At 47.3% G+C, this 14,865-nt stretch overlaps 1 protein-coding gene across 2 annotated transcripts in view; it reads right to left on the reverse strand.

Moving 5' to 3' along the window:
• LOC142052346 (mitogen-activated protein kinase kinase kinase 3-like) overlaps positions 1-14,865 on the reverse strand; it is an 85,327-nt gene that overhangs the window by 60,446 nt on the left and 10,016 nt on the right. For both annotated transcript variants that reach the window (XM_075082240.1, XM_075082239.1), the window contains exon 2: positions 1,924-2,003. In XM_075082240.1, coding sequence (XP_074938341.1) covers positions 1,924-1,927 — 4 coding nt within the window. In that variant the 5' untranslated portion in view covers positions 1,928-2,003. The remainder of the gene's footprint in view (positions 1-1,923; positions 2,004-14,865) is intronic.

Raw genomic sequence — 14,865 nt, forward strand, 5'->3', positions numbered from 1 at the left:
GAATCCAGTTGGCAACCAGTCATGAGTGGGGTTCCCCAGGGCTGTTTTGAGACCAGTCTTGTTTAATATCTTTATCAGTGATCTGCATGAGGGGATTGAGTACACCCTCAGTAAGTTTGCAGGTGACACCAAGTCAGGTGGGACTGTTGAGGGCAGGAAGGCTCTGCAGAGGGATCTGGACAGGCTGGATCGATGGGCTGAGGCCAACTGTATGAGGTTTAACAAGGCCAAGTGCTGGGTCCTGCACTTGGGTCACACCAACCACAGGCAATGCTACAGGCTTGGGGCAGAGGGGCTGGAAAGTGCCTGGCGGAGAAGGCCCTGGGGGTGCTGGCTGACAGCCGGCTGGGCATGAGCCAGCAGTGCCCAGGTGGCCAAGGAGGCCACCAGCCCCCGGGCTTGTGTCAGCACTGGTGTGGCCAGCAGGAGCCGGGCAGGGATGGGGCACCTGTGCTCGGCACTGGTGAGGCCACACCTCAAATCCTGGGCTCAGGTTTGGGCCCCTCGGGACAAGAAGGACCTTGAGGTGCTGGAGCGTGTCCAGAGAAGGGCAACAAAGCCGGTGAAGGATGTGGAGTGCAAGCCTTATGAGGACCAGCTGCAGGAGCTGGAGGGGTTTAGTCTGGAGAAGAGAAGGCTGAGGGGGGACCTTATCGCTCTCCACAATTACCTGAAAGGAGGAGGTTGTAGTGAGGTGGGGGTTGGTCTCTTCTCCCAATTTACTAGCGATAGGACAAGAGGAAATGGCCTCACGCTGCATCAGAGGAGGTTTAGATTGGATATTAGGAAAAATGTCTTCATTGAAAGAGTAGTCAGGCACTGGAACAGGCTGCCCAGAGAGGTGGGGGAGTCACCATCCCTGGGGGTATTTAAAAAATGTGTAGACATGACACTTCAGGGCACGGTTTAGGAGACATGGTGGTATTGGGTCGACGGTTGTACTTGATGATGCTAGAGATCTTTTCCAACCTTAATGATTCTATGAACTGGCTAGCAAAATGGCTTGTAGACCACTTTGGAATTTTTTTTGTGGTCAAATGTTCATTCTGCAGAGAGCTTTCTCACACTTCGCCAGGCTCATAAATGCATGAAGTGCTGGCTGAATCCCAAACCCAGCACTGCTGCTGTCGGTAAGGCATGTGTCTCCTGTGAAGCCCTTTAGCAGGGATAGGAAGACACCAGGCAATGCCTCCAGCTGTTTCCCACCTGTATGACAGCTTATAAGCATAGTAGCAGATCACAGACGTTTTCCAGCAAGTAAGGTGTGATTTTGCAAGAGTAATGAGATAAATTTGATGGCCAATGGCATGAAAAGCTGAGGGAGGCTGGGGCTCTCATACTCATCTCCTGCTCACGTGAGCCACCACCGCAGATGTGGTTATTCATGTGCTAAAACAGAGAGTCCAGCACTTCCAAGTGGCCCTGATTTCTGACATAAGTTTTCTTTAGCGGCAGAGATAAGATCATTATGTACCTCCAGAGCTACAAATAATTTCCATGTAAAAAACCCAAGGTCTCCCTCAGCACCACAGAGCATCTGATATACAACTATTCCAGTGGAATTCGGTGAAGGTGCAAGTAATCCAGGTCACTGATTAGAAAAGCAGTATACTCAGGATCCGTTTGAAACAGAAGCTTCCTTGGGGGAAGAGATACAGGGAATTAAGATGCTCTGCCCAGAAATACAAGGCAGACTGGGAAAGAGGCTGCACCTAGGATACGACCCACCAGATCACACTGATGGCAAGAAGAGAATTTGTCCGATTTTGACACCACTTGAAGGCAAAAAAAAATTAGAGAACAATGTAATATTCAGCCAGATTGTCTTGGCAATGTCTCCCACACTGTTGTCATGCTTGGTAACCCCAATCAAAATTAGTAGGCTGCAAAAAATTAATTGCTTCAGGGGAATCCAGTTCTTACCCATCTTTCCATCTACATCAGGCCTCCATTCCACCGGTCCCAGATACTTGTACCTGATCCTCCACTCTCAAGCATCCACCCTGTAATAACAAACATACAGAGTTTACAGATGAATTTTGACATGTCAACAGAGGCTAAACAGGACCACCCTTCACAAAGCATTTTCCCACCATCACCTGGGCTGGACAAAAGAGGAGAACAATTTATTAGTAATGGAGACCAGGAGCCTGCCCTCCTTTGCACACCCCAGAGGTAACACACTACAAACCTGGACCTTTTTTGGTTTTAAAATCTTGGAGCAACCACCTTATACTTGTCCACAGGTCTCCTTTTGTTCAGAGCAGACCATATTTAATATGTTACACCTTTATTGCATTTTTACATTTTTTAGTGTAACCTTAAAGCAATATCATCTTTAACACATCACATTTTGCAGCATCCCTATGAAACAACACTCATTTAGGGAACAGTGACAGTGGGGCATAGAAAGTCAGTCCCAGAGGCAGCCTGTATCAAAGCAGAAACCTAAATTTAGGCTTTCCAAATTCCAGCAAAGGTTCCTCAAGGCTGGATCAGCCTTCTTCTGACAGCATGGGAAAAAAAAAAACTGAGTCTAGGCAGTTCTCAGCAGCAACATATGGCCCATACATCCCTCCTGGCAGGCTGTGCCCCTACAGCCCTTCCAGAGTCCCTGCCTGTTGCCAAGTGCTACTCATGGCTAATTTGCCCAAAACCAATGCAGATACAGTAACCTGGCATGCTGCATTTAGCCAAAGCTCCATGCTCAGCAAAGGGATGGGTTTTTTTGCTCACCAGAAACAGAGTATAAACCTGAGCCTGCTGGAATCAGTACTTCTCACTAGTGGAAAACCCCATTTTAGACCGAACAAAGGCATAACCCACCTCAGGATGGGCATTTCTTGGCCATAAACCCATGTGATAGCACAAGTAAATGGAAAGACATCTCAAGTACTTCATCTGACTTGCACAGAGAAAGTAAGGCATTCCTGTTCTGCAGTCCCTGCAGGCAACATTGCCCCAAAGTCAACAAGAGCTGTGTGTGCTGGGCCACAGACATGAGTTCTGCCATGTTACGCATCACCAGTTGGGCAGAAGCAGTAGAAAAAGGCACTTTGAAAGTCTCCCAGCTCAGTCAAATCAATTTAAACACAATTGAAAAAAAAAAATATATCTGCAGTGAACCAGGAACGATCACAAGCAGGGATTAAAATGATTTTCTGAACTCCGGCGCCTTGGTGCTGGTAAGCAGGAGGATATTTATCCAGCCTATTTTGCTAGAGACGAGCAGGAAGGGAAAGCGATAAGAAACCAGCAGAGGCGGAGACATACATGTGCCCCGAAGTGCGTTGTTCCTTTTGCTGCTGCAGCTTCCTTTCAGGACAGCACCATTTAGCTTAAGAGCCCAGGGCCGCCAGGGACTCTGCTCTGTCCATTTTCAAGACAAAAGAGGCAAGGAAGTAACTAACAGGCTTGGAAAGGTTTAAAGTCCTATCTTGAGAAGGAACCGGTCAGCCTGTGCAAAAGTGGATCAAGAGAGAGAAAAACACCAAGAAGTAGTGTAAAAATTCCATCTGATTGTAACAAGAGCAGGAAACAGCCCAGATCTTCACTGCTTTTGCTTTCAAAACTGATGCGACAGTTCCAGCAATTAAGCTGCGTGCAGAGCTTGCACGAAGGGCCACCTGCAGATAGCCTGGATTAACCCTAAATTCCTGGGCTAGCCCGGGTTAACTCTCCCATCAGTGTAACAGACTTTTCTAACGGCTTTCTTTGGACACCTTCCAGACCTTTGCAATCCATATCTAGTTACAAAAGCATGCACCTACAGGAACCGTGCAAATGAACCCTGGAAAAACAGGTGACCTTTCCATCGGCAGAGCCCTGCCTTGTGCTCTTCTCCATCACCTCTGCCATAGCAAGGCCCTGAGACCCCGCTGCCCAGCTCTCGTGAGCAAACCAGCCCCTGCACACAGCGCAGGAAGTCTCCACAGATACACGAGAGAAAAAATGGTTTTCTATTTTAGCAGATCTCTTCAATCCCGAGGACGACAAGCCTTCAAACTGAGCGGCAAACACCGGCAATTTCCGTGGCTTCCCCAAAATACATACCAGCAGCTTCCTGTTACAGAAGGACAAATTCCTGTTTCTAGTACAAATTCTGCTCTTTTATTATTTCCCTTAGAAAACCGGGGGGAAAAGGGAAAAAACAACAGGGGGGTGATAAAAGGAAAAATCTTTTTTCTGCTCTGATGTACTTCAAAGCAGCATCCCTCTTCGCCCTGATCACAGCCTTCAAGCGGTGGTAGTTTACAACACAAACCAGTGAGCATCTGAAACAGGGCTCCCGCTTCACACTGCGCCGCTCCCACAGCTGGCAGAACTAGCCTACGCTGTAAATCTACTGTAAATCATCATCATCATTTACAAACTAGTGCCCTGGTAACCTCGCTGTGCACAAACGCCTCCTACCAAGCAACGAAAATAAGAGTCCAGCAAAGTGTCGGCTCCTGGGGACGCTGGGGTGATGCAGGACTCCTGTCCCAGGTTTGTGTCTTGCACACAAGAGACTGGCTGCTCCTGCCTGCTCAGGAAACTGCTGGAGGTTACTTAACCTGCAGGAAAGCCCAGCATAGATGCTCTCATCTAGAATAAAAGCAGCTGTGATTTGACTGAGCTGAACTCAATTCCACAGCCAAAGCAGCTCAACATCATTATGGCTACGTGAGCACAGAGTATGAGTATCCACACAAGAACTATATGCAAGGTTATTAATCCACTTTAAAAATTAATCCCAGCTCTTCCCTTTTCACCCCATACTCCCGGCTGGGAAGGGATTAAGCAAGACTGTATTCAGGGGAAACAACAGCAACGTACCTCCCAGCTAGACATGAACTCTAGCCTCTGTGCATCTAAGTGGCAAAAGCAAAGCAGGGGAAGAGAGGATGGAAGAGAGCAATTTTTCCCTGGATGTGATGTAAGACAAAAAAGTGACTGGAAGAAACTTACTGGGAAGCAGGATGTAGGATGAGAGTTAGGAGAGCTTGAAGAGTGCAGTCCAGCACTGAGAGCTGGAGTCTCCAGCAGCCTACCATTGATTTGAAATGGGATTTACAGTATCTCTTAGCCTAAAAAGGGCTGTTCTTACCCCACAGAGGCTGAGCATCCAATGTAAAACACAGCCTCCAAGTCAGGATGTCTTGCCACTACTGCAGGTGACATCTCCCTCTGCAGTTTATCACCCCCAGGCTTCCAGGTAAAGCAGCACCTACTTATTCCTCCCTGAGCACCACTTAACACTTCGGTTTGAAGTGTAGGAACACACCACTGTATATAAAAAAAAATTAATAATAAGCCACAGTTGCTCCCGTGGCTCAGCTAGAAAGCTACTCAAACTAGCATTGCTAAAATTGGGACTTTCCTTGTTTTTTCAAGCAGCAGGGAACAACATGTTGGGCTCCGAGAGTTTAACAAGCAAGAGTCAAGCGGAAAAAATCTCTCCTTTTTAAGAGTTGACCACATTAACTTTCAGCAAGTTTCCGGGAGTCCTGCCAGGGCACTAGAGTTTTGTATACTACGGAACTGTTAAAAATATTATTGTAAATGTTATTTTCAAAAAGCTTCAGAGGCCAGGGCTGGGGTAGTGTTAAAAACAACAGCAAAGCAAGTGAGATTGTTTTAACGATGAGGATACAAACGTATGCATGCTGATAGCTCAGTCAAACAGCCTGAAGGCTTGGCAAAGATGGATCCAAATGCAGAGAAAGAGCGTGGAAATATTACAGGTTTCCTCAGATCATCTCAACCTCAATACTTATAGTTTTGTTCTAGATGCTATAGGACATTTGACCTGGTGCACATAAAGTTGCCCTGGAAATATTTAGGGGCTACACAAAAGAATAGCTAAATTTTGGTGACCCTTCAGACAGGTAAGACCCTACTCTCATGGAAATTTTCTGCCCAGGTTAAGACGTGTCACCAAAGGTTAGTCAAGAAGTAGCCATTTAAGACTGTACCTCTGTGTTCATGAGCATGCAACTGGGACAGACTTTTTGCAAACACCTCTGTAACCAGGCCAGGTTTGCAGGCGTATCTCCCAAGCAGGCTCAAGGGACAAACTGCATGAGCCAAGTTGAGGACAAAAAAACCTTTCCTGAGCATGCACTGATCAGGCTGCAAAGCACAAAGTGACATACGTGCATCACCACAGCTCACACACGCAGCAAGCCAGTGCTCTGGGAACTACGGCGCGTGAAGCCCAACAAGGAATTCTATATTAACGTGCATCGGTTGAGGTTTCTTCTCCCCATTTCTGGACACAGCACCCCAAAACCACTTAAGAATGTTTTTCACAACATGTGTTGCTGGGAGAAGATATCTGTGCTTAAAAGCCATCATGCATGATGAAGGATACCTTTAGTCAGTGACCCAGCCAGTGCAGCTGTATTCAACAGTCGCTTCTAAAGAAAAATCTCCTGAGCCATCCTGTTGATTCCAGCATGCGTATGTAGAATAAGAGCCTTAACACCTGCATGATTCCTGCTGTTAACTTCCCTGACAGCCCTTTAAAACAGCCGCTGAGATCTTAAAACTTCTCCCCTCTCAACCCTTCCTCTTCCCACAAATTATGTTGTAAGTGAAATCTTGCAGACTGCGTGCTCCAGTAAGTTGTATTTTTCAGCTAGTTTATTTTCTTGCTTTACAGTAATCATCCTTTTATCAAAATCAGTGGAATAATCAGTAACTTATACTGGCATATAAAATAGCTTTGATTTTGCACACAAAACTCAAACTTCTGGAAACCCATAAAACAAGGAAGCAAATCAAAAGGATTAGAAATTACTCTTCTATCAGCAAAAACCAGACAACACAGCCATACCAGGTCAGAGTTAATGTATTTTTATATATTTATAAAAAAACCAGACAGGTCAAGCAAAGCAAGTTTCCAGAGAACACACGTGCTCCCCACCGGTTGGTTTTTTCCTCGCATCAGGGTCTGCACAGCACAGAGCAGCGCCTCTACTGAACTCACACTTGTTAAAGAGGAACTGCCTCCTCCAGCAACTGGCAGAGCCAAACCTTGCAGCCACCCTGATTACACCCCAAAGCCCACCTTGGTCCCACCATACGCTGTGCCTAAACGCAAATTTTTAATCAGGCACTGAAGTGACAAAGTCTAAAGGATCCTCATCCCAGTACGTTCATCTCCCCAGAAGCCAGCCAAGCCAGGATTACTTAAACACACCCCCCCGCTTAGTGAGGATGAAGGTCTGTAGCTAGGGGATAGCAGTGTTCTGCATCATTTCCCCTTTTACAGGGCAAAATCCTGTCCTCGGATAATTATCTGTGCAATTACAGAGCAGAGAGAAACCCTGATGCAAGTTATATCAACATAAACTCACTGATTCCAATGAACATACCCCCTAAGCGAATATAGCAAAGGGGAAGGTGTATCTCTACATGTAAGATAAAAGCCAATGCATAAGACAGTTATAATTTCTTCCTCCTGCAGGTTTTCATGGCCTCTTTTTTTTTGTGTTTCTTCTCAAATGACTGAAGACTTTGTGGGGGAGGGAAATTAAAACACAAAAGCATATCTGGAAAAGTGAGGTTTCAGGCCTCTTCTAGGTCCCTGAGAAGAAGAAGGAAGAAGTAGTAACGGAAACCAAAAAGGAATAGACACTAAAAGCTTCACATGAAATATGCTTTTAGAAGAGCATTTCTCTCAGAGCAAAATGTTTCCTGGTAAAAGCAGTTGGGAGAAGAGCATCTGTGCAGCACCGATCTGCTATCCAGCATCAGAGATGAGGAGTCTCCGTGAACAAAGCTTTACGCCAAAGAGCTACAAAACCAATGTTCAATGGAGACCCTGGCCTGACAGCCAGCATCTGCTCCTGAGACTGGGACACCCAGTTCTCCCCAAGGACAATGGTAGGCAGGAACCAACCCTGTGTCTGTGGCTTCGACCTCTGAGAAAGCATTACAAGCTTTATGACTGGTCCAACATGCTCTAACAGGGAGGTTAACACTAAATGACCAAGCTTCAGACTGGTAAGGAGGGAGGTCCATCCCATCCCCTAAGTGGGCAGCAAGACCTCATGGCAGTATCAGGGCTTTTAAGCCACTGTGCCATCTTCTACGCTGATCCCACCTTCTAGGTGACCCACTTTATCTCACTTGCAACATCCCACTGACAGGGACGCAGGATAAGACCTGTATCTCTTCCCTGCTTGTCCAACCAGGCTGTGTACACCACCATTTACCCACAACCGGCTGCGATCGATAGTCCCTCTCGCAGCCATCCTAGTGCACAGCTTCCTCTTTAACGAGCCTCAGCCTCACCCCTGCAGCTCGTCTAGATTTGACCGATCACAACACGACTTCCCAATCGACTGCGAAGCCAAGGCATGAGGACTAATTGATCACTTTCTGCTCTCTCAGCAGCTACCCGGTTATTTTGTTCCTTCCTCGCAGGCAAGAAGTGTGAGCTCCACAGCACATGGGGAGACCAGGACCTGTGGATCAGCCCCAAGAGCCGCTGCAGAGTTTGCAAGGTCCTTTTCTTGCTTGTGCCACTTCTGTCATGCAACTCTGGATCGAGATTAGACCATGGGGATGAAGATGAGCTCAGCAAGCACTCGGTGGCAAGCGACAATTAACAGACATCTTGCATTTTGGGGCAGAAGGACCATGTCTCTGCATAGCCCAGGACACGGCTGCCTTCACGAGCTGCTGGCTTGCGCGTGCCATCGGTGGGGTGGTGATAGGGTGATGCAACAGAAACATGTGGGTCAGTTTTCAGAGAGGTTTTGTTCTCCTTGTCCTCCTGACTTGTAGTAGTATCACATGAACTCAAGTGCGCTTGCCTTTGTGTGTGACTAAACATGATAAAAAAAATGAGCCGTCAGCAGTACAGGAACCAGGCTGGGCAGCACACGGCCATACGCTCACACCACCTTACAGATCTGTGGAGCACATGTATTGCCCAAGGCTCAAAGTGCTCAGGGCCTGCCGGGTCTGCCCTGCCTCTCCTGCCAGCCTTTCGCCATCCGACTTTCACATGGCTGTGGCTCTGCAAAGCCCGCACACAGGCTGTTGCTCGCTGCAGTAAACAAGAGGCAGCTTCTTCCAGAGGATGCGAAGCAACCTCAAGTTGCCCAACCTGTGCCACCCACAGCCGTCGTGTAACGGTGTCCTGCTCCCCCACTGCAAGGCAGCGGGTCGTGGCTGCTGTGCTGGCTCTCCTTCATTCCTCAAGCCCGGTAGGGGGAAGAAAAGATGAGGAAACTGAGGAAAAAGCAGATCTTGCCTCTAAATCCAGCTTAGAGCATTGCAGAGTGTAAGGCTAGGCACGACAGCTCACCAAGGCCAAGAGCAGTCTGCAAGGGAGGCAGAGCGATGAGTAATTTCCTTTCCTACGGCATCCAGCCTGGGGCATTGCAACGGAAAGTTGCACGCAGCAGAAGGCTGTGGGCCTTCTCAGCCATCTCAGAGGAAGTCTGACCCGAAAACCTTCGGAAGAGAGAAGCCCATCGACCCCAAGAGACCGTGGACCGACTCTGAACTGTCAAGACAGCCAGGCAACTTCTCTAAACTGGAAAACCATCCGAGCAGCAGTTGCTCAGCTGCTCCAAAATCAGGTCACTTATTAGGCACAGTGGGGAAACAGTCAACTACTTTTAGAAAAAAAAAAACTCTGGAGAAATACAGTTCAACTGAATATTGATTCCCACGGTCCCATTACAGACAGACAGAATTAATTTCCAGGATGGAAAGAAACATCCCAGCATATCAAAACAAGAAATACAGAAGCCTTTCCAGTTCCTCAGCTGCTTTTCAATGGAAACCAGAAGGCTGTCACAACAGAAAGATTTCAGTTTTCTAATTAATCCTCCCTGCTGAGCATTTAATGCCGCTAATTGATGAGGAGAGGCGGTGTCCAGACGACAGCATTTGCAATTGCTTTTTACATCTTCAGACCAAGTTTTCTTTAAATTAAATAATAAGAAGACAGATTTGCTCCCTGCATGCTCTGTGCTCTACTCCAACTCCCTCCTCCCTAGAAGATGTCTGGTTGAGGGAAGGGAGGCGAAGCCCATCTTGGAGCTCATTTACAAGTGTTGGAAGTTTTCCTGGAAAACGTCATCTGTGATACTGTCACTTCCAGAGAACATGCCAAGAGAAAAACCGTTGGTGCCAGGGACATGGTCTGTACCGTGAAACACCCTATCCTCCACAGACCTAGGGGATAGCTTCTCCTGATTCAACAGAGCAATCGCTTAGCCAAGAGATGTCCCGTAACACCTCCAGCACCTCCATAACAAAATGCACCAGAGTGTAAGTAAACAGATTATCAGGCCACAGCACAGCCCCAGGGGCTCACCACAGTGCCACCACCAGCAAAAACATCTCACTGGTGGCAGAGCAGGCTTGGCTGCTCACCTGCACCACAGAACAGTCCTGGTCCCTAATCCTAGATATTGATCTCACTCTGGTGTCAACCAGGAGATACCTTTGGAGGCACGGGAGTGATCCTAAATGCAAAAGCCAACAGGTCCTCAACAAGAGAAGGCAGTTCAGCGCTTGCCTAGATAGGAAATTTTTGTTCCCATCCCCTACCCGTGTTCAGCACATGCTCTAGTTCTTCCCTGAATTAGTTAAGGACAGAACCTGTCCCTTTATACTTAACACTCAGCAATTTCAGTCGGGGAGGTGCTAAGTGCTCTGAGCTGCAAATGACATCAGGGAGTGTGAAATTTTAAAAAAGTACGCATGCACGAGGCCGTGCTATGGTTACTGAGGAGTAATAAACGAAGCCGCATTGATGGTCCCCAAGCTCAGGCCTGGAACTCCAGCGCTGATCTGTTTGTCATAGCAATAGCATTTCCACCTGCACCTTTCTGATGTCTCCTCTGGGAGTCTTCACACACCACTGTCATAGATCATGGCCAATGGAGCCCAGGCCAGCTGTGCAGATGTCTAGCTGGCTGACCTCTCCTTACCAAAAGGCTTCTGATTCCCCCCCCCCCCGTTATTATTAATTTTCAAACCACCTTCTCCATCATAAATATAAAGTTAGCTTATTCCTAGAACGTTAAAAAAAGACAAGCTGACGCCTGCACAAACCGAGTCCCAGCAAGTCAACGGGAAGGCTCCAAGCATGCAAAGAATGTTGAGTCTAGAGCTGTTGGCCCTTTTACTACACAATCCTGTTGCTGCAAGCAACTCGCGCACGTGCGAGTCGAGTCACGTGCGTGCAGAGTTCCTCACCTGCACAGGCTGGCTGCTACTCTTCCACAGCACCCTGAGTAAGCTACTCCCATCTGCCCAGCAGCCTGCTAATAAATACACTCCAGGGAGAAAAACTGCACGCCAGCAGGGAGGTGGATGAGATGATCTAATAGGACCTTTTCCATCTCTTAACTTTTATGCTTAGTCACAGGATAAACATCTCCCACGTTGCAAAGAAACACGCTGGCTTTGCTTGTCTGCTTATGTTGGGAGAGCGTTGCCCTCTGAAGGCATCTTGTTTTCCAGCTGTTATTTCACTCACGCTAACAGGACTTACCCTAGGAGAGTTAAGCAAGGGAGGACTTGCATTTGCCTGGCTTTCAGCTTCAGTGAGCTCCGAGGCACTCGGGCAAGTCCTCTAATTTCTGTCCCAGTAGCCACAAGCAGCACAGGAGCCTCATTTCTGTATTATCAGAGTACTTGTGCTTCTCTGGGCACTCAAGCCTGACCCTGTCCGATGTGGAGAGACACTCAACTTCCTTTTTTGCAGAAAGCAGGTTGGAAAAAGAACAGACAGAAGCATGCCCTCCATCAACCAGCCAGGTCAAACCTCCTGCGACAGACTGTCAGAAAACACCTCAAAAAGACCTAACCACCCCAGAAAAGGAAATACAAGGAATCAAAGGGTTTGGGGAGAAGATAACTCAATGCAGCTTATATAGTAGAGAAGAGAATAGAATAGTATCGTATAGTTTGGGTCGGAAGGGACCTTTAGAGGCCACCTAGTCCAGCCCCCCTGCAATGAGCAGGGACATCTTCAACTAGAGCAGGTTGCTCAGAGCCCCGTCCAGCCTGACCTTGAATGTCTCTAGGGATGGGGCATCCACCACCTCTCTGAGCAGCCTGGGCCAGGGTTTCACCACCCTCATTGTAAAAAATTTCTTCCTTATATCTAGCCTGAATCTCCCCTCTTTTAGTTTAAAACCATCAGCCCTTGCGCTATCACAACAGGTCCTGCTAAAATATCTGCCCCCATCTTTCTTATAAGCCCCCTTACGTATTGAAAGCTTACATTGCAATTTGCATTGGCATTGATTCATGCCACTAGCAGCAGCACAGCCCTCTCTTAATTTTAAAATGCAGAAGTGCAGTCACGCAGAAAAAGGTCCAGCAGCTGCATTACTCCAGCATTTCCAAAGTGTGTTCAAGCAAAGCATGCACCAATATGCAAGGTTTATAGAAGAGACCATCCTCACACATAATTCAAAAGAAAACTGAGAGTCTTGGGATCACAGGTCAGCAAATTTCAGCACGTAAGGAAAAAGCCTTTTACAATATAAATTATAAAAACCCCCATACACCATAAGAAAAAAACACCCAACCTAAAAGCCACACAATCTAGATCTCTTGCAACAAGACAGACACCAAGGGATGGGGAAGCAATGCTAGAAAGGGAGTCAGGAGTAGAAGGTTTTGCTTCTGTTCCGGGTTCAGCTGCTGGACCATGGGATGACCCGAAGTACTGCCAGTTCTAATAGGATTCAGTGTTTTTCATAAGTAGCCGGTTCCTGAAGTCACATGATTACATTAGAATCCACACTTCCTTTTTTTTGTTAAAAAGAAGTACTTGTAGATGTCAAAAGTCGAAGACAGACATGAAAGTCATGAAGTTTGAAATGCTCAAACAGACAGAAGAAAAACCTATTTTTTAAAAAATCACTATTTTAAACATAGTTATTCAGTTTTTGGAGGAAATAATGTGATCCTGGATTCTTTTCCCCTAATACTATACATTGGAAACCTTAGACTGGGTGGGGAATGACTTAATTTGGAGGGAAGGGGTTCCAACATCCCCATCTGTACAGATTAGAAAATACAGCTTCCATAGCTACACCTGCCTAGAAACTAGGTACCTCTTTGAGGTACCCTGATGCTGGCCTCCCTCATCAAAAGAGCATTACGCACTGAGGGACAATATGAAGGCACAGCAGTTTAAAAAAAAATACAAATATACAGCAGAACAGCTTGCCAAATTTTGCTTCCACTTATTTTAACCAGCATCAAGCAGGGTGGGTAAAGCCCTGGAAGTCAGCTACACCACCTCACCTGCTGGCATCCTCCGCTCACCAGAACTACCAGATTTATAGCTGCTGATGGGTCTTGCCCAGCAGAAATACCTTACAGTAATATCTAGGTGGTAAATAAGGACCCAGCCTTCTAAGAAAGCCTTTGTTGGCTCTTACAGAGCTCATCTTATGCTGCTGCTGAGCCCTGGGGCAGCGCTGCAGCCCACTGTGCTAGCCACCGTGGCACTACAGGCACGTGGGCTGCAGCTAGCCACCACTATAGAGGAACAAACTTTGGCCCTGCATTCAAACATCCACGAGCACAATGAAGAGGAGAAGGCTGCAGGTCACATTATTTCCTTTTTTGTTGTTGTTGCATGGAGGAAAACTATTAAGATCTAGAAGACTTGGAGGAGTGTACTACGCTATGCATTGAATTTCCATGGAAAACAGGGGTAAACACTACGCTTTTGATTAAATCAGTTGTCTTTACCTACTTTAGTCAAAGCTAACTAACTAAATGAGATGCAGAGAAATTCGGATGAGGAGGAGAAGAGGAAGGACCTGGGAAATCGTGGTGCACACAGCAGCTTCAGGTGCAGGGTGCTTGCACAGGCAGCAACCCCGGAGGTAACACCGAGGGGTAGCATCCATCGCCCTGACTTGAGCTCAACTGTGCCGTTCCTCAAGCAAGAGGGGTTTGCTCTTCCTCAGCTGTGCAGCCAGAGACAATAGCAAGGTAGCAGTGGCTGCCTCGCAGGACACGCACAGAGGGCAGGAAAAGGAAGCCTCACTGTTCTCACTGGCAAATGTTTCTGGGTTTCTGTATTATCTCATCTTTGAGATGACAAGGAAGTGAGCACAAACCTGTTCAGCCACATTGTTCCCGCTCACCCCTGGCCAACAGCCGGGCCTTTGCGCTCCTGCGTTCCTGCTGCTTTCGGGGCAGAGCCGCTGCCCCTCTGCAGCCCTCGGGCAGCTCTAACCCATTCCCGCAGCACACCGGGACACGCTTCTGCCTGCCCCACCTGGGGAACTTAACCACAGCCGAGCGCTGGCAGAGAACACGCACAGCACGAAGGGTCGGTCCACATCTATTAAATTCCTGAACGCAGCTAACATTGCTGCATACAGTGTTTAACAAGCCTAACTCTCATTCTTTCCACCACCTGTAAAGCACAGGCATGTTAAACCCACCTCTCCACTTCTCTCCCCGTTCAAACCTTCTACACCTTCTGCCTACAGAGGATTTCCCCTCCCTTCTCTCTGCCTGCTCTCAGGTGCCTGCAAAGGGTAGCGAGACTTGGGAAAGACACTGCAGAGGCTGCTGCAACCTGGTCGCAGAGGTTGCAAAATGCTTAGGGATCTCCTGCTATCCAAAGTTATCAGCTATTGATGCTCATTCTCCTCTAGTTAATGCTCATCTTGCAGCGCTGCATTCTGCGATGCGAGTGCTGCTGCTTTTAGACTTAGCAGACAAAAGTAGGAAGGGAAACAAGAGTCGACATATAAATAAATATTTAAAAAAAAAAAAAAAAAACAGATTGACCAAACACTAACACCTCTTGCTAATACTCTACCTTTCTGCATCCATACAGAATCACAGTCCTCTATGTGAGCAAACATT

The sequence above is a fragment of the Phalacrocorax aristotelis genome, chromosome 2 (genome assembly GCF_949628215.1).
Source record: "Phalacrocorax aristotelis chromosome 2, bGulAri2.1, whole genome shotgun sequence".
NCBI lineage: Eukaryota > Metazoa > Chordata > Aves > Suliformes > Phalacrocoracidae > Phalacrocorax > Phalacrocorax aristotelis.